The 19387-nt window shown below is 42.7% G+C and overlaps 1 protein-coding gene across 3 annotated transcripts in view; it reads right to left on the bottom strand.

Annotated features, from left to right (window-relative positions):
- MYO1B (myosin IB) overlaps positions 1–19144 on the bottom strand; it is a 137500-nt gene extending 118356 nt beyond the window's left edge. For 2 of the 3 annotated variants that reach the window (XM_044427090.1, XM_044427089.1), the window contains exon 1: positions 537–623. In XM_044427090.1, coding sequence (XP_044283025.1) covers positions 537–539 — 3 coding nt within the window. In that variant the 5' untranslated portion in view covers positions 540–623. Of the gene's footprint in view, positions 1–536; positions 624–18978 lie in introns of those variants that run through there. The other variant, XM_044427088.1, reaches the window with a different exon arrangement.
- Between the last annotated feature and the right edge of the window lie 243 nt (positions 19145–19387).

Consider the following 19387-nt stretch of genomic DNA (forward strand, 5'->3'; position numbering starts at 1 on the left):
TTATCAACCCAACCAACCCTGAGCCAATATCCCTTTATAAAGCTGCTATATTACCTGAGCATTCCACCATCGGATTTTTTTAACCAGGCAACCTGAATCACAGCAAGAAATTAATTGAATTGATAAGCTTTCAAGATCTGGCTTAAGAGAATTATATGCTATGAACTAAAACAGCAATCCTATTCACACTTGGATGCATTGAACAGAGGATCTGCATCCGTATAAAACACATAGAATTGAGCTGCAGGAATATTAAGAACTCACATCCATTCTGCGACAATTGCTTTTAGGCTCATATTGAAACCTTGAATTTAAATAAGCATTTTACTTGCCCGAGGAGTCAAACCTTCTAGGGAAAAAATATAAAACAGTGTCTAAGTTTCTGTTAATCTTGTCCATGGAATTCATTAGTGGTGGATCTACACTGAAAATGTTTTTTTAAAGTAATACTAATCCTAATAAGGCCATTTGTGGCTTAAATTTGTAGTCTGAAGCCATGTCTCAGTTTTTACCACTCTAAATTACAAGCTACCTACCATAATAGCTGCGTCACTGCTATGGAATTTTGAAGTGTGGATGTGGCCAAACCAATAAGCCTTCTATTCTAGCACAACTAGAACAAGAAGTAGTCCTGGTGGAAATGTACAAGCAATATGTGAAACATGCAAAACAGAAGCTGCAGACTGTTTACAGTAACACTTTTGCCTGTGGGTCAAGTTACCCAGGTCCAGCCCTGAAGTTCTGCAATGTAAGAGCAGCCCTGCTGGCTCAGACCAAAGTCCAATCTGAGTTAAGCCTCCTGTTTCGTATCATGGCCAACCAAATGCCCATATGCAAATACCCTCTCCTTTACTACTTCTGCAGCAACTAGCATTCAGAGGCTCGGGGTCTCTCATCCTGGAGGCAGTATTTAACCATAATGAATAGTAGCTTTATTTTCCTGATGCCCTTTTTCTGCACTGACTTCCCCCCAGCATGACTCTAGGCTAGCAAGCAGATAACCAGGAAGTCTATACATCTATCATACCCCATCTGGGTATTTCTAATGCTTAAACTGTTTCCACTAAAAAAAATGACCAAAACACTTTTTATGTAGTACATTTCCATATCCTGATTAGCCAAGACTCTCTGGGCTGTTCACAAAAAATTAAAACCATAGACTATGACTATCTGATAAAGCACAAGATAAAATCTGTCAAGATGTAAAATACAGAATAAAACCAAAGTAAAATCCAGAGCAGTTTACAGATCTAAAACCGCAAGAACACATTTTAAGCTGAACTGAAAAACGTTGCAGCAGATTCAGTGACAAGGGGTTCTGTCACACCCATTGCTAAATGGCTTGCCTTCTACCTGCCCAGTCAGCAAAGACGTCCTACAAGATGAGCCCTGGTATCAACTAAGCCACAATGTTTGATTTCCAAATGGATCACTTTTCCACATGAATGTACCCAACACACAAGAGTATCAATATAAAAGCAAGAATACACATCAAAGCATCATTACAAGAAACAACCTAATACCAATTCATTTCAACCCATTACATAGTTTTCAGAATATGTCAGTGGAATGGAAGTTATCTGTTTCATCCTTAAAACTGTAAAGAAATTTGGGGAGAACTTTGAGCTGCATCCAGTTTTAGAAGAAAAAGCTATGTCCTTTAAAAAGAAAAACTACAAAAGTAATTTGATAAAAGGAAAAAAGCATGGTTTTACTTTGATTGGTAGCTCAAAAGTAGGGCCAAGTTACCCCAATTTTAAATATAGTTGTCTCTTTAAAAAATCCTATAATCTAAGTTGGATGCTCTCTTATGTTACAAAGGGTATATTTACACAACTGTTGCAAAACAGAAGAACATTAGCCAAACTAAAGTTTATTTACTTTAGGTGTCATAACGTAGGCCAAGCATCTCATGATTCAGCAGTACACAAGAAAATACTGGTACATGTATACTGCCAGTCAATCTTCCCCAACCCTGTGTTTTTGTTGTAATTGAAACCACCTTCCCACAAGAAAAATATTTATCATTAAGACTCCTTCCAGACATCACAACAAACCATGGTTTGCACTAACAACAGTCCTGAAACCAACTATGGTTTGTGTTATAGATATCCAGACAAACCATGCTACTTATTATCCTGTCTCACCACTGCAGACTACTTCAAGCTTATCTTGCAGCTGGCAAATCACTATGACATATACTGCTTGTTACTATCATATATTACTCCAAAGAACCAAAGTAGCAGAGGACCCGGTGCTTCCAAAGGGTTTCTGAACAAAAAATAGCATGGTGCATGCCTAACATTTCTAGCACTGTACTCAGCAATATTGCCCTCCCGCTTTTTTCTCACACACTTCTCCATTCCCTGTTACTAATTATTATCTGCTAGAGTGGTCTCCCCAGGTCTCTCCATGCATGTTCACTGCATGAGAGCATGAGATTAGCAAACTGTTTATTCAGCTGACTTGTCAATTAGTGCAAAGAACTGGAATCATGCGAGCAATAACACAGGGTTTGGGAATCCTCAGCCCGGAGGCCAGTTCTAAAGAAGCTGTACCAATTTCTCGTAGCCACAGTGCCTTTCCCCCAATCATGATTCACTGGGTGACATTCTGAAAGGCTGAAATGTCATTCTAAGGCTTAGTGATCGGCAATAAGAGCTATACTAAAATACACTGCAGAGGTACTGTAAGTTGGGCCCACCCACTGTTGCTTAATAAAAGCAACAAGCATTCCACAAAACAACACACATCATCAAAGGTCTGGTCCTACAACACAACTGCAGCTAGAAGCCAATCCGAAAAACATTATCAGTGAAGGCCACAGTAAAGTCTCCGGGACCTTCTTCAAAGCCTGCAGCGATGGGGTCCGATGGAGTATACATACTGCTGATGGGTTCTAGACTACCTGCCCAGTCAAGTAGAACAGCCTGAGTACCAACTAAGCTTCAATGATGGATGACAATTATCTTTGATTTGTGCTCCACTGTTACACATAGCAAATGTGGAATGCACAAGAGCAGCTGTATAAAACCAGGAATGAAAGCATCTTTACAACACACAATCTAATATCAATTCTCCTAAACCCACCCAATGTGTTGCAGCTACAATAGGAAAAAAAGGTTGTAGGCATATAGTCGTCCTTTTCCAGGATAGACACCACACCCATAACTACGTCTGCAGCAGCAAATGTTGTCTAAAATTATCAATTTCAGCTCTTCTCATAATAGTCTACATGCCAAGCATGGGTAAAATTTAGTAGATACTAGGTTACTCTTTTGGGACTTGGCAAATACATTCACTGTGTTTAAAAATGTCAGAGCAGCTTAGACTATACTTTCCCAACTTCATGACTTCCAGATTTATTGGAATAATTCCCATCATCCCCAGTTAGGAGAGTAACCTAGTAGTGGCTTGCAGACAGTACAGCATCCTTCCCCATTTTAGTACTCTCCAGGGGTTTTGAACTTCATCCCAATGGCCAGGAATGCCGAGAGCTATAGTCCAAAACATTCGGAAGGCACCAGGTCTGGCATGGTTGTTGCACATAAGCTCCAGCATTTTTGCCAACAAGTCATTCACAGTTTCTGACTAAAAGCCGAAAAGCATGAAGCTGCAGAAGCCCAGCGGAAGTGACCAAGAACCCAAACTTACAGAGCAGTTTGCACACTTCAGCCATAACATGCCAACATAGCATACACAAACAGTTTCCATTTACAATTGTATTTATCTGTTGGAGAACATTTAAGAGATAGCATCAGCTGGTGCATGTTCCAGGAAGCTCCCTCAAACATTTCATCCCCCATATGTGCCTTGCAAAGTTCTCTTCCTTGCCCTGGTCATTAGCTTTTCAAAAAGCAAGCAAATAAAAGCAATACCAGGCCCAGCTTTTAAATGTGTTTACAAAAGAAAGGTCAATGAAATATGTGCACTACCAGGAACAAACTAGGTCACACTTCAAACTGGTCCACTTCAAATCACTTGATACTTTTATCGCTTCAATGTTAAACAGCTGTGGACATTCACAAAATGAGTTCTTTATTCTTAGAGTGCCTTTGTCTGACTTCTACATCAGTCTTAAACATCACGGCCAAGTGAGAAGGGTGACAGGTATAAAAAAGAAGGAAGAGGAGGAGGTGATCAGACTCAGCAGATTGCTATGTAGAACTTAAATAATATGAAAAGTGAAATTTGGCACAACAGTGCTTAGACTGCTTCATAAACTACATTTTCAGATGCGTAACAGCAATTTTTTAGGAGACAAAACCAGCACAACCTTGAACTTCACACTCACCCGTTTGCCATAGGCAACCAGAAAGGAAGTCCATGCAGGCTAGTGGGAGGGCTGATAGGGAAAGAATGGACTGATCCATGCCAGTCAGCTTGGCACAAGGTCCCTCCCCCCACCACACACACACACACATCCTTTTAACATCCTCATCCAAGGGCCACAACAGGCTTCAGCTCCTGTCAAATACACACTTGGTGAATAAGCTGGATTTAGTGCCACCCAGTGTGGGGAAAAGCCATTAGCCACATGGCCCTCACGAAGGCTTGGGCAACCGTGCTCTGCTAATGGAGGTGAAGGACATCCATCAGGGCCACGAGGTGAGATACTCGGTGATCCACCTTCAAGACTCCTACTCACCTGTCCATGCATGTATTACATTGATATATCCAAGGCAGCTTATAATTTATAACACTAAAATAAAAGTTATGGATTATGAAGAAGCAACATCTCAGGCTCATAAACCCCAGAGGAGCCGATGGTGTGGATCCTTTGGCAGTATAATAATATATTTTTAAAACCCCTCTAACCTGGGTGCCTCTTCTTCGCAAAGGCTTATGTTTGGTTTAAAACAGACATAGGCAGCTTGAAATGGATTTGAGATCAGATGCAGGGACAGTCAACCTCTTCCCTATGCCATTTTTCTGATCTGTATCACTTCCTAACCTTGCTACTTGCCCTATAGGAGAAAACATGCAGTTAACTGTATTGTGCCTGCCTCTGCCCTTCACCCCTCTCCCAGACATGTGCAGCCTGAAGGAGAGATGTACATTTGGAAATGGTTAATTACCCCTCCTTCCCAAGCTTACTTCCCTGAACCTGATCCAATTGGCACAAGGCAGCAGCTTTGAGCAAAACCAAGCCTTTCCTTCACTGTTCACCTTTCTTCATTCTAGAATACTTCCTATGCAATACCTCTTTCCCCTTTATCAAAACCAAGAAAGGAAAAGAGCTGCTCGGACACAGTATTTGAAGTTGGTTCTTCTAGCCAGAGCACACACAGAAAACTTTTCCCAGCCTAGGATCCCCAGATGTTATTTGTCTGACAGCTCTCACTATAATAGCTTCTGCATAGCCTGAAGTGACCGATTCTGCCTAACCTTGGAAGCTAAGCAGGGTCAGGCCTGGTTGAAATCTGGATGGGTGACTTAAAATGTCGTGACCTGCCCAGAAAGCTTCAGCTATGGGCAATATAGAAATGCAGTATTATAATAATTACAATAATAAATCATAGCCAGCATGCTCAATGCTTAGGGATGGCAGAGGTTGTAGTCTGACCCTATCTGAGAACCCTGGGCTGGGAAAGGCTGCTGCAGGGGAACAAAACAAGCAACAGAAGAATAATGAAGGGGATCAAGCCATGCAAATGAGGCTGGACAACTATCTTAAGAAATAAACGTCAACACCCTCTCCAATACAAACCTGCCCACCACAATAAGATTTTACTGCCACATTTCTAAATGCCATCAGTTCAGTCAAGCAGTCAGAATGTTTCCTGTCTACCTGCTCAAGCATAAAACTACTACATGAGCTACTGTCACTCCACACAGACAAGCAGATGTGCACACCAGCCCTTAAGTCAGGCAATGAGCTGCTCATGTTAAGTGGCCAAGCTCAGATGTGAGGCTTTATAGGTCTGGGAGAAACCTGCCGGCCTCTCACACACCCCAAACACGGCTCAGCAGAGAGCAAGTACCTTCCAGACAACAGCACTAGTGTCACTCAAGCAGGCAGAAGATGTATTGCCCTCGGTTGCTAGAGCCCTGGATTCAAGATCCATATTCCATTTCTCATGGCCCACGGCAGTGGTACAGCTCGCTCCACCCCTACGGCCCATGCAGTAAGCATGAATGGCTGCATGGCACCCTCTTTCCTCACCAAGTATAATTCCCAACGTTCCACAGCCAAGTGAGTATTGCAGTCCAAAACTTCTGGAGGCCACCAAGTTGGGAAAGGGTGGCAGAGAAGAAGCCTGTGTACGAAGGCTTGCACCAAACTGGGAATCCTGATCATGCGGAGTTGCAGCACAGTGGAGCTCTACACAGAGATACTTCTACGCTGGTGGACATTAGGGGCAGCAAGGCTCCACAATCCCCTCCATGCAATGAATGCAGGAAGAAGGCTCCTATTTCGTTGCAATGCAATACTTATCTGACTTGGCTGTACTGATGCCATACGCCAAAGATTATGGAGGCATATAAGGAAACTGCAAATTCAGCGAGAACCCAGAAACCAAGAATAGTCAAGAAGATTGACCTGACGCATGAAATTAAGCAACAGAACTATACTTATACATCTACTGTGCATGCAGAAGTATCTGCACACCCCCTTTGACTTTTTCACATTTTGTTGCACTACAACCTGGAACTGAGAGAGACTTAATGGGCACTGTTATCACCTGATGTACACAAGATACCCAACACTGTGAAGGCGCCAAATATTTCTAATGTAGCACAAAACTTAAATAAACAATGACTATCTGAAAGAGTGCAGTGGCTATCTGAAACACCATGTTCTTCCTCGTGAGGGTACCTGTCCCCCATGATCTTCTAAAGAGGCCTTTCCCCTAGTGTCACCACCTTCACAGGCACGCTTAATGGGAATGCAGGAGACAGCTTTCTCAGCGGATGCCCCAAGTCAACCTTCCCAGGGATGCTAGATTGGTACCCTCCCTGCTATATTTTTGGAGACAGGCAAAAAACTTTTCCAGCAAGCCTTTGGGAATAGTCTGGACCTATAAAATTATGTTAGATACGTTATAGTCTATATATATTTTAATGTTGGTATTTTGCATAATTTTAATATTCTACTGATTTAACTTTTGTATATTTATATGTGTTTTATTTGTGGAACTTTTTAATGTTGTGAGCTGCCTTGAACCCCAGTGCTTGCTGGTTGGATAAGTGTTCACCACTGTAAGTCAATATCTAGTAGAAGCGTCTTTGGCAGCATTTACAGCTGCAACTTCTTTTAGCTAAATCTCTATCACCTTTGCACTTCTGGATCCTGACATGTTTGCTCATTCTTTCTGGCAAAACTGCTCCAGCTCCGTCAGGTTAGATGGGGATCATTGGTAAACAGCAACTTTCAGGTCTCACCACGGATTTTCTATCAGTTTGGTGCCTAGGCTTCAACTGAGCCATTCTAAGACATTCAGGATCTTCTTGCTTTACTATTCCAGTGTTTAGGTTCATTGTCCTGTTGGAATGTAAGCCTCTGTCTCAGTTCCAAGGGCTCTTGCACTCCAAAACAGGTTTTTGAGAATTGCTCTGCATTTAACCCCAACCATTTTTGGTGCACAGCCTCCCCTAGCCAGAGTTGCAGTCAACTCATGTTCTTTCCATTATGTAATAATGAATTTAGCAATGCTCTGGGGGATGTTCAAAGTTTGGAATCTTTTTCTATAACCCAACTCCAAGTGGTGTTTCTGTGCAAGTTTATCTTGGTATTGTCTTGAGAGCTCTTTGGGTTTGATGATGCTGTTTGCATTCCTCCCCAACAAACTCTGAGGCCCTCAAGAAACATGTGTCTTTAATCAGAGCTCATGTTGCAATGAAACTGTACACCTGGACTCCATGCAACTACTTACAATATGTGACTTGTTTTTGTTTACTTACCTTTTGTGCCACAATAAAATATTTAGCACCTTTACAGTGCTGAGCATCTTGCTAGAGCCCTGGATTCAAGATCCTTATTACTTTAATCATTAAATGGAAATCAAATCCATTTCAGTTCAAAGCTCCAATACAACAGAATGTGCGAAAATCAAGCACAAGTGAAGATTTATGTAAGTACAACTTTAGTGCACATCATGTATAATGATCACTTCCATTCTGGAATTCAACCAGCTCCAGAGTCCTTTGCGTATCTTAGTTCTGAGTTATGATAATAAAATGGATGGATAACAATTACTGAAAGAATTCTAATACCCAATGGATTGTTCTCCAACTAAACAAGTCATCCTAAAGGTAGGTAAAATTATAGTTTACTTCTCTTCCTGTACATGCCATAATTCCAGCACTTGTATTTCCTGCCACTACAAAAAGATGGAGAACTGTTTTCCCCTCAATGTTCAGAAATGTGATGACTTCAGAAGATCTTAAGATGACAAACCCTCAGTAAATTCCTATAGCTAGGCACACACTTTTATACCTTTCCAGCCTTTTGCAAATCTACAGCAGAAAACATAATGGCTTGATTGTACTTCAAATGCCTACCATTTATTTCTGCTGCATCATATTCTTATCTCTGAATAAATGAGACATGTGTATCCAGATCCCAGCTAATTCTGGCTTAGTTTGACATGCCCAAGATTGCCTACAATGCATAGGTTACATTTTTTCAGATCTTTATAAGCAATACTGTAGAACTTTATTTTTCTGTAGACCATATTTTTCATTTTGCTGTCCTGCCATGGAGTCTTGTTATACCATTTCGCAAGGTTTCATAATGGTTCCAGAGGTACCTTTTGAAGGGAAAAAAACCCCTTAAACTAGCTTTTAATTTAAAAGTAAAGGTCTGGGTACTTTTATACTGTCCTAGACTAGGTCATAGGAGAGATAAGTTTATATTTCAGTCTGACTGTTACACATACAGACTGGCAATGGTCTTGAAAAAAGCATCACTTTTCCTCCCATCCAATGCTCAGGGCAATTTTGGAAGTCCAGTTCTCTTGTTTAATGTTCTTGTACATGAAAACAATGGTTGCTTATTCACATAACTCATATGGGTTTTTAGTAGTCAAATGAGAAAGCCTTTCTCTCTCACACACAGTCATGCCAAGCTTGCAATTAAACAGAAAAATACTCACTCCTAAAGGCAGCAAAAGGTGTTGACTATAAAAAACCTGCTTGCAACCTAAGCTACTCAATTTCAATGTCTTAAATAGACATTAGGACTGGCAGTTAAAGGGATGAGAGTTGCAGGATGGTCTTTGTTGAAGTTACGTAGGTTCTTCTTCCTCCTCCTCCTCCATTACATTTGTACCACATCTGCACCTTTCTTAGAAAGCCAAGGTAACAAATAGAACCCACAGCCATTGGTTAGCGCCTTAAGCCACTGCTGTTGGATAACATAAAGAAAGTACCTATAACTGACAAGTACCTATAACTGACATCAATCCTTGTTAATGTAAATCATAATGAAATGCATCACAGCACTGATGCAAGATGTGAAGCATGCCCTAAGCCAGTGCAGTGAAAGTCCACCATACCCCCACAAAAAAGCATAGTTAAAAGTAGGCATGCACTTGCCTATTCATAATTATTTTCCTTTGTGGCAAGCATTTCATTTTTAAAAAAATACATACCATTCAAATGCAGAAAATTAAGCTCAAACTTCTAACAAATCTCCCTTGGCAGTCATGGGCAACCAAAATAGGAATTTTCACTGCAGCAGTGTCCAAAGATGACTTAAGAACGAAGCTTTGAGATGGATGGGAAATCCATCACACTGGAAATGTCGTGTCCCCGGAAACATTGCCTAATGTGGAGGTGGCAGAAGACATGGCAGCAAGTCCCCTCCTTCACAGGGCCAGTTGACACCACCTGCCCCGTGGGAAGGAACAACAAGCACGGGCTGGGAAAGGGGAGCGTCTTTTTTCCTTTTTTAGCATGTGCTTCCTACTGTACCTGCCGTATTTTATAAATATTTTAAGACTCTGAGGACAATGATTAAGATATAAGAGCCAGCGTGGTGCAGTGGTTAAGAGCATGGGACTGGGACTCAAGAGATCTGGGTTCTAGTCTCCATTCAGCCATGGACCCAGCTGGGTGACTTTGGGCCAGTCACAGCCCAGCCTACCTCACAGGAATGTTGTGCAGGTAAGACTGAGAGCAGGAAGGAGAGCATGACGTAAGCCACTTTGAGGTCTTTTTTTTTTAAAGGTGGGATATAAATCTAATAAATAAAATAGATGACTACAGTAAAATAAATTAAAAATGCACATGTGTGGTCAATACAAGCACTAATCAGAGGTAAGTAATATCCCACAGTCTGCTGTTGCATTATCTGAAGATTGTGCCTTGATGGGCGAATTCAGCAAAGGGTGGTTGGCATGCACTCGGGCTTAAACAAGTCACTGGGGGTATTTAAGCAGCTGTAATCATGAGAACCAGGTCAGTGCCTCCAGTATCATTTCTTCAATTTTGTTTTACGATACAGAAATATTCCTTTCTTAACAGTTTCACATGCATCATGGACGCTATTCCAGTTTCCAGGAACAGTTTCCGGCAAACAGACAACCAGCCTTGATGGCAGTCCATGGAGCAGTTTGAATCCTCAAATCACTAGATGAGCCCCACTGCTGATAACCGCAGATATTTAAGCTCGTGAGTCAGACTCACATGGCATGAGACACTAGTCAAAGGCGTTGGAGGGTCACTTCCTCACTGGACTATGAACAAGTACTCCAGCCAGAAGTTTGGAAGGAGTGGGAGTGTAAGACACATGCTCTGGCATCAAAAAGAAGCTACTTATATAAAGGAATAGCTTGGGCCAGGGTTACTGAAGGAATACCTCCTCTGCATGGATCTGCCTGGTGCCTGCATACATCAACCTCAGATTGCTACATATCCTACTTCCTAAAAGGGTGAGGTGGTGGGGACTGTCGACAGGCCCTTCTATGCAACAACACCCAGCTGTAGAACTCCCTTCTCAGGTTAGTTTGACTCCTTCAATATTGGCCTTTAGAAGGCTGGTAAAATCTATACCAGGATCTCCTGTGCACCACAAAGAAGTTGCCAGTGCAGCTCCCGTAGGAGCTTAAAAAGTTATTGTTCCTGTTTCTTTTTTAAAACCCATGTACATGGGTTTAAATATATCCACAGTGATAAACTGATATGAAATGCATACAACCTTCTAATGATTATATACAGGCGTCAATAAAAGCAGAACCAACTATTCAAATAAGTATCCATTCAAATATGATGTCTATATGCCACCCTTTCAAATACCGAAAGCTTTATAGGAAGCTTAATCCACTGAATTATAGGTGAGTGTTAATCATTCAAAAGTTGGGACTATAATTACCTTTTAACTGGCAAAGGGGCTTAGAGAATTCAGTTAAGCTGACCATTAGTTACTTTCCATGAAACAAGTAAATAATTTAATAGAGAATGTACGTTGGTGAACAGACTATTCCAGTGCAAAATTTACCTGTGCAATAGCTTCCTCCTAGAAAGACGCAACTATTGCACATTGCCCAAGTGTATGTTTAAAAGTATAAGCTGCATTGCACCACCAGCCATTAGAGAAATAAGACTACTGCTTGTTCAAAAAACACTGCAGTGTCATAAAACAAACAATTCACTTAAATAATATGCAGCCTAAGTTCTGCAGGTACAACAGATAGATGCTGAAACAGTGAACCACCAATCAAGTGCTTTGTGGTGGTGCCTGCAGCAGTTTCTGGAAATCCCAAAGTTGCCCATGGGTCCCAAAAAGTTGGGGATTCCTGAACTATACTGTTCTGTCCACCTTTTCCCGATTATGCTGCTTTCTGATTTTAGAACATTCATCTGTTTTACTGCCATTGGTGTTTTGTCAGTTTTATTCTAGACGGGTATTTTTGGAGAACTAAATACGATTGCTTTTATGGCTTTATTGCAAATCACCTTGAGATGCATGATATTAAAAAAATAACATTTAGTTTCATTTGTTTCTTACCACCCTCCTGAGAAGTGGCTTAGTCACACAACTCCTGCCATGAAGTAAGGTAGGCAGAGAACCTGGACTTGATCTAGGCAAGCCAAACACAATCTTCAAAAAGTAGCAGAAAGATCTGGCCTGAGACTCTCCATATGCAAGACCAATACACTCCCCACTAGTCTACCCACCAATCAATACATGCCAAAAATGCCATCTCTAGTGAGACTGCTCCAGCAGACTGTATCTGTATGGCGTGACCCTCAGGGCAGCCTTTCCCAACCTGAGACACCCTCCAGAGATGTTGGACAACCAATTCCCAGCTAGCATGGCCAGGTTGAGAAAAGCTACCCTGGACACAGCTTGTTCCTTAAGGCTGTTTCTCTATTCCATATCATGACAAATGTTAATTATATCCTGTGCTGAAGGATTCCGCAACCTGGGACTCTACACATGACAGACGGACATTCCCGTTAAGTGTCAACAGTCAGGTGACAGGAATTGTAGCACTACACATCTTGGAGGCACCTAGTTGGGAGGCTGCTGTTAACATCTTGCCCCACCAGCTGCAGCCTCGGGGCTCCAGAAGTTCCTTCCAAAGTCATCCTTAGCATCACAGGAGCCACTGCAACATGGCTCCGTCTGCACCCATATATGCCTACCTGCCCCCTTAGATCAGCTCAGGAGGCCCTTCTACGAGAACCACCCCTCAGAGAGATGAGGGGTGGCAACCAGGTGAAGGGCCTTTTCTGCTGCTGCTCCCCATCTCTGGAACTCCCTCCCTAGGGAAATTTGCCTGGTGCCATCCCTACTTTCCTTTCAGTGCCAGGCGAAGTCATATCTTTGTAGGAAATTTTTTGTTAAGCCTGTATGCTGTGGCCCTTTTTAATTTTTTTTATCGTGTTTAATTCATTATGTTTTAATTGGTTTTTAATGTGTTTTTACTCAGTTAATATGTTTTATGCATTGCAAGCCTCTGAGGAAGGCCTCGGCAATTACAGGTGGCCTATAAATACATGTAAGTAAGTAAAAAAATAAATATTGGAAGTCCAGGATTACATGAGAGGACTCCATACCAAAACTGCCCCAGCTCCCTAAAGGGGCTGATACTGACACTGAAGTATCTGTGGTGTGCACCAGCTCCACTCTGTGACCTTGGACTGTTTATAACCCCAAGATGTATAGGAAAGTACTATGCCGCAATAACTCTTCCACCATTAAATGTAATCACATTTACTCCTAAGCTTTGCATTCTGCCTTGCACTGGTCACTTCCCAATCAGCCATCCCACTACCGTTTGGAAAGCACCAGTCAGGAGACATCAATGAAGGTCCCTACCTCAAATTATTCTGCATGAGCAGCTGCATTATTTTCAGGGTTAAAAAAATGAAGAATCCTAAAATTGCCAACAGGCATTGAATATCACAAGTGGGAGTGTTTCTACACAGAACTGAAAAGAAACATTTCTGACTAGAGGAATGTTCGAAACAACACTCTGCAGATTCCATCAAAGTGTTTAAGAGTCTCCTCTGCATACTTGTGCAGGGCAAGAGCATTAAAAATAAATGTCTACCTATATTCCTTTTTCCAGGAAAATTGCAAGGACGAAACAATGAGACAGTAGTGTTAACAAGTTTTTTTAACAAGCAGTTATTAACAGAACAGCCACAGCAACACACATTTTATCAGGCGGTAGCTACTGCCACTACAGCAGTCCCTTTAGCCAAAAACTAAAGCAGAGCAAAACAGGTCACAAACCTGGTCATGGATGCAAACATCCAAAAGGTGGATAGTCAATGCTAGGAATAAAAACAGAATGCTGAGGAAATTAAGGGCACATTCTTATGCACGTTCAGACATTCTTCGTAAAGGCTGGTGAACATGCGGAGCTGTAAGATTTTTTTTAAAACTCACTCACTTATTTATGGCCTTAACATGATGGAACTGATACATGTTTATTGTGCTTTAATGGAAACACAACTGCCTCACTTCACAGATGTTCCAGACCACTAGGGACTTATTTGCAATAGGGAATGGCCCCCTTTGATACAGCCTTCCTCAAGCTGGCTCCATCCAGCTACATCTTTTACACTCCCAGTTTGCAGAGCCATGGGAGCTCTAGCACAGCACATGTGCAGAGTGCCAGATTAGGTAAGGCTGGTATAGGGTTTGACTGCCTACCAGTTGCCCTACTGAAGACATAGACAATAGGATAGACTGCCATATGAAACAAACATGACTCAACAGCGAAATGGATGGAATTTGCATATTTATTTCTTTATTTAAAGTATTTATATGCCGTCCTGTCGCGAAAGCCTCTATCTGTTCGAATTGCTGCTAACTTTCAGAAGACATAAAAGAGAAGAAATATTGGGGTGCTCCATGGCAGAACCACTTGTAGACGGAGGAATTAAAATTAACATATATTCCCAAATTGGCTTTCGGGGATGTTCAATGGAAACTGGAGCAGCTTACTGGTAAGTAATGCAGAAACATGTAAACTACATTTCTTGAAAAACAAAGGTTGGAAATATACATATGCAAAGTAATGATGTGTGTTAATTATGGGAGATGGAAATCTTCACAATTTTAGAACTGCAGTAAAATAGGCAACATCTGTACCTCACACTGGGTGGACTTGATTTAAATCACTAGTCAGCAAAACTGGATTTAAATCATGGTTTTCTTCATAACTTGCACACATGCCTGCCTTACCCATAGGTAGAGGAACTTCATTAAAATATTTCCAAACTGGGTCTCTTTTATGGCCTGCTGCCATTACAGGTTTTCTCCTCCAGGGAGAGAGTAATACAATAAACCTCAGGCTATACACAAAGAGATCTAAAGACTTCTGGAGTATTCTGCTCAAAAGGTTTCACTTTCATTGTTACTGCTTGCCCCTCCCTCCTCACACTTAGCTTCTTGTGCAGATCTATTCCACTCTCAACATTTTCTATTCATTGAATTTTTTTGAAACCTAGGACTTAAGAGGTAAGCAGCTGACGTAGACAGAATATAGATTTGCAAAGGAACAGTGGAATTAAGGTCTTTTTCTCACCTCAGTATGTTTATTTTGTAACATTTTTTCTGTGAAGAAGCAGCATGCTTCAGACACAATTTCACAGTTTTGAGAACTGTAAAACCAAGCATCTGCGATAATATCCTCTAGACAGAAAAAATGTCCAATAATCTTACAAAAACCCCTGGAAGAGCATGACATTGTAAATGAATTAATAGAATTCATGTACCAAAACTTTAAACATTGCATGAATATACAGCCCTGTGCTACATAATTAAAAACAAATCCTTATTTCATGATGAGTAACCTTTGGATCTTAAATAAAAGACTATCTTTTGATAGATTTTTCCTCAAAAAGCATTTTAATTTTTAAAAAATCTTATTAAGATAGAAGATGTGATTTTTATTTTTTTTTAAAGAATATAGTTTTTATCCATCCTGATCCCACATTTTTCCAGAAGTTCATGAGTTCATTTAGCTTACCTGAAAATGGAAGAGCTAGTAAATAGTATTGTAAACTACTCATCTCTTATTCTATTGATATTTTTAAAAACCAAAATTAATTATTACTGAACACCCATTAACTTATGCTTCCCATTAGTGAAGAAACTATAATGCTTAACAAGATTCCTATAAGCGGGCTACTCTCCCCTTTTGCCAATGTCAATTCAGCTCAAGGGAACCTGGGCGCTCTCTCATGAGAAGCCAGCAGGACAGAACAAAAGGTGATCCATAACATTTAGTACAAAGTCACATCCTCAAGGGTTTTGCATAATAATTATTTGAGAAAGCAAAAGAAACATTGTGCATAACTTGGTTCATACTGATATTATTTTACCTGTGCTTTGCAATGATAATAAAGAATTAAGCTTCACAATCCAGAAAATGCAAACAAAAGAAATGCCAGGGGGTATTCCCTGCAAAGAAACACAACCCACTCATTTTTAAGTATTGCCCAGGCTCCTCTAATTTTTTTAAAAAGTATATCCTTAAATGTTATGCTTCAAAATGAGCTTACAAGTGACAAATGTAACCAAACCGCACATGAAGATGGCATATTCAAGTTACACTAAGTGCTTCTAATAATTCTTCTCTTGAATGCCATTTCCATGTAATATCTTTCTCTCACATTATATAGATACCAAAATATCAATACAGTTCAAACATCCTGACAACTCCCATTCACAGTTCTTTATAAATACATCTACAGTGCAATTACTGATCCCACTTCCGTTTTCACAATAAACAAACATTTGTCAGTGGGAATGACTTCATAGATAACTTAACACCCTAGTCTCTGAAAAGGCCCTCTTTATCTCTTAAAAGTCTGTCCTGGTGCATACTAATATATCCCCCACACACAGTTTTGAACTGAACTGCTATATCATAGAATAGGGAGGAGCCAGAAGGCTATCGGGGCCAACCCCATAGAATCATAGTATGTTTATGGGTAATTGTTGGTAACTTTTAAAAAATTCTGTAGCATTTATGAAGACATTCTAAGAAAGCTCTAATTTCAAGAATCTGATATGCATTGTACTTTGTACCAGACCACTTCCTGTCCGTGGTCAATTGTGCAAAGGCCTACAGCCAATGAAATTCCACCCAGTTGTTAGGACCAAAGGGGGTCAAGCTGGTGTTGGATGTTTTGGGTTACAACTCACAGGGTACCCTGCCATTTACTCTGCTGACTAGCACTGGTGGGAATTGAAGTCCAAACATCTGGTGGATACCAGGTTGGGGCATGTTGCCATAAAGAGGACAGTGGTGTGGCATTCTAAGGGAAGAATACTTGTTGCACCTCACTGGACCCTGACATAACACATATTTCAATGTGACTAACATGCTGGCAAATTACCACTTGTCCAAAAGCAAATAAGGTGACTAAGGGGGAGAAACTTTCACTCACTGAGAGCTGTCTTGATCTCTCTCCCCTTCCCTCCTGCAGGGCACCAATGTGCCACCATCTCTTATGACTGAACTGTTACCTCTGTCTTCTCAAAACATCCACAGCTAGAGCTAGAACTTCTACGGACTTACTTACATGTCTACCATAATTCTGTCAACTCTACTATGCCAGGAGGAGAAAACCCTCAGAAAGCATTCCCAGGAGTCAGACAAAGAGAAAGGAAGGGGATGGTGGGAAGAGTAACTGATAAAAGCCAACATTTCCCTATGATGGTCCCACTCAGGTACTCCATTGCAAGTAACAGCCACACACCTCAGATAACAAATGGAGTTAATTCTTGGCAAAGAATTGTGCAAGAGGTCACTCTTAACCACCATTTAACTATTTTATAGGAAATACTATTTTCTTCTTTTTTAATTTGCTTTCTTTACAACAGAGGCTGCTGCAAAAGATGCAGAAAAAGCAGGTGAAGTTTTTGCCACCTCTGCCTGCATCTGAAGGCCAGGAAGGCTGCACTTGTTGATTCCTGCCTCTTGTTCAGCCGTTCGGGGCACGCAGCTTCTGTTCATAAATAAGGGGGCAAATCACAGGGGAAACAACACAGAGAAGCATCTCAGCCAGGAGCGCAGAAGCGACGGCAACTTGACTCTTCCCTGCCATGTCAAAGCTCTCTCACTAAGCAGAGAACTTGTTGGAACTGAATCACCACCTTTGGATTCTTAAACAAAAGGAGCAAACCCTCAACAAGTCACAGATGTCCGGATTTGGGACAAAGGTCCCAACAGACAAAGAGCTGCATGCACACCCTAGTGGCTTCAGGGCTAAACATACTGAAATCCACAGGCTTCGAATCTGCTTTCAATCCCTTTCCGAGCGGCACACAAAAAGCAGGACAGAAACGCACACGCACGATCACACGGACACAGAGTCCTTGAGACTAAACAAAGGCCCGGGAAGGCGAGAAAGAGGCAAAGAGGAGGGGGTTGGGGGAGAGGAAGGACACTAGAGAATCAATTTCACAAGGGAAAAGCCTCGCATCCAACAAGTTTACAAGTTTCCTCCAAGAAAAAGTGGTGTGTCCTAGCAACATATCCCCAAGAGTTAACTTTAAAACCCAAGTCAGGAGGCGATCAATGAGAGGAAAGAAAGGAACGGTTAAATCTGGGTGCATGACTTAAGTCGTTTTTTGTGTCTATCTTGTTCCCGGCTGCCTGTCCAGCCCCGCAAACACACACACACAGGCAGCCTTGTGTGGTCCCCTCACAGCCACTTGCTCCTTCACCCATTTACACACACTGAGAACCCCAAGGAGCTTTCCTATCCTAAGCTGCCCCCTCGTCGTATAATACTCCAAACCTCTGTTCCCGGATCCCAACGGATCACGCCCGCAGCCCTTCCCTGCTACCCACCTCCCTCTCCACACAAACGATCCTATTCCCCGCATCACCCTATTAACCACCCCCTAACTCGCCCTTGGGACCGCAAACCCTTATCCGCGTTCGCTACCTTTAATCCCTACCCACCGGACCTACGACATAGCCTTCGATCTACGCGCAGCCAATGCACAAACCCCCAGCCCTGAATAAAAGAACCGCGCAGCAGCCCTCCCAATCACCACCCTTCCCTCCTAGCAAGGGCCCCCTCGGCTGCCCCAAGCACCTTCCTTCCCAGCTCCTTTCCTCCTCCCACTACTTCGGAAGATGCTTCTTTTTATCCCAGAAGCCCATCATCCCAGCCACTCGTACGCAAAGCAGCACCTTCCAACGCAAGCCACCCGTATCGCTGATTCTCTTTTTTGGGTAACCCCTCACCCAGCAGCCTCCAAAGTCGGCATCCTCCGAGCATTCACACGCAATGCGTTCTTCCCCGTCCATTAGCCTTCCAAAATCCTCGAGCCCAGTTCTTCCTGTGTATGCACCACGATCGCCCGGTGCCCTCATCCCAAATTCTCTTTTTCTTGCAAACGCGCGCGCGCGCGCGCACACACACACAAACGCAGCCCTGCCTTTTGCAAGCGGGAAAGCAGCAGCCCTGCTACCAGAGCACCTGGAGCGCCGGGGCGGGTGGCGGGAAGGGAAAGGAAAGGAAGGGAAGGGAAAGCGCGACACCCTCACCGACCCAAAAGGCTGATCCGCCGATGGGTTAAGGCGGGACGGAGGCTCTCTCCGTACCTTGCTCCTCTCGAAGAGTCCCCCCCGCAGCCTGCTCGACGCCTCCCGACCGCGATCGACGGGCTACGGAACGCGAGCGAGCGGGTGCGGAGCTGCCCCCGGCGGCGCCAAACTCCAGCAGCCCGCCTCCACTGCCACCTCGGAGAAAAGGCAGGCTGCAGGGCGTCCGGTTATTTCCTCCGCAAAGAAGCCCGCTCTCGGGCTGCCGCTGCTACTGCACGGGCAGCCACTCCCCTCGCGCCGGGCGGGGGCGCGGACCTCGCGGCGAGGAGTGGCCGGCCTCGGGGCGGGGCTGCGACGGCGACGCCTCGAGCCCGCACCTCGGCGGCTGCAGCAGAAGCGCCTCCGCGGCGCGT

Source organism: Varanus komodoensis, unplaced genomic scaffold, assembly GCF_004798865.1.
Source record: "Varanus komodoensis strain SLA01 unplaced genomic scaffold, ASM479886v1 scaffold18_1, whole genome shotgun sequence".
Classification (NCBI taxonomy): Eukaryota; Metazoa; Chordata; class Lepidosauria; order Squamata; family Varanidae; genus Varanus; species Varanus komodoensis.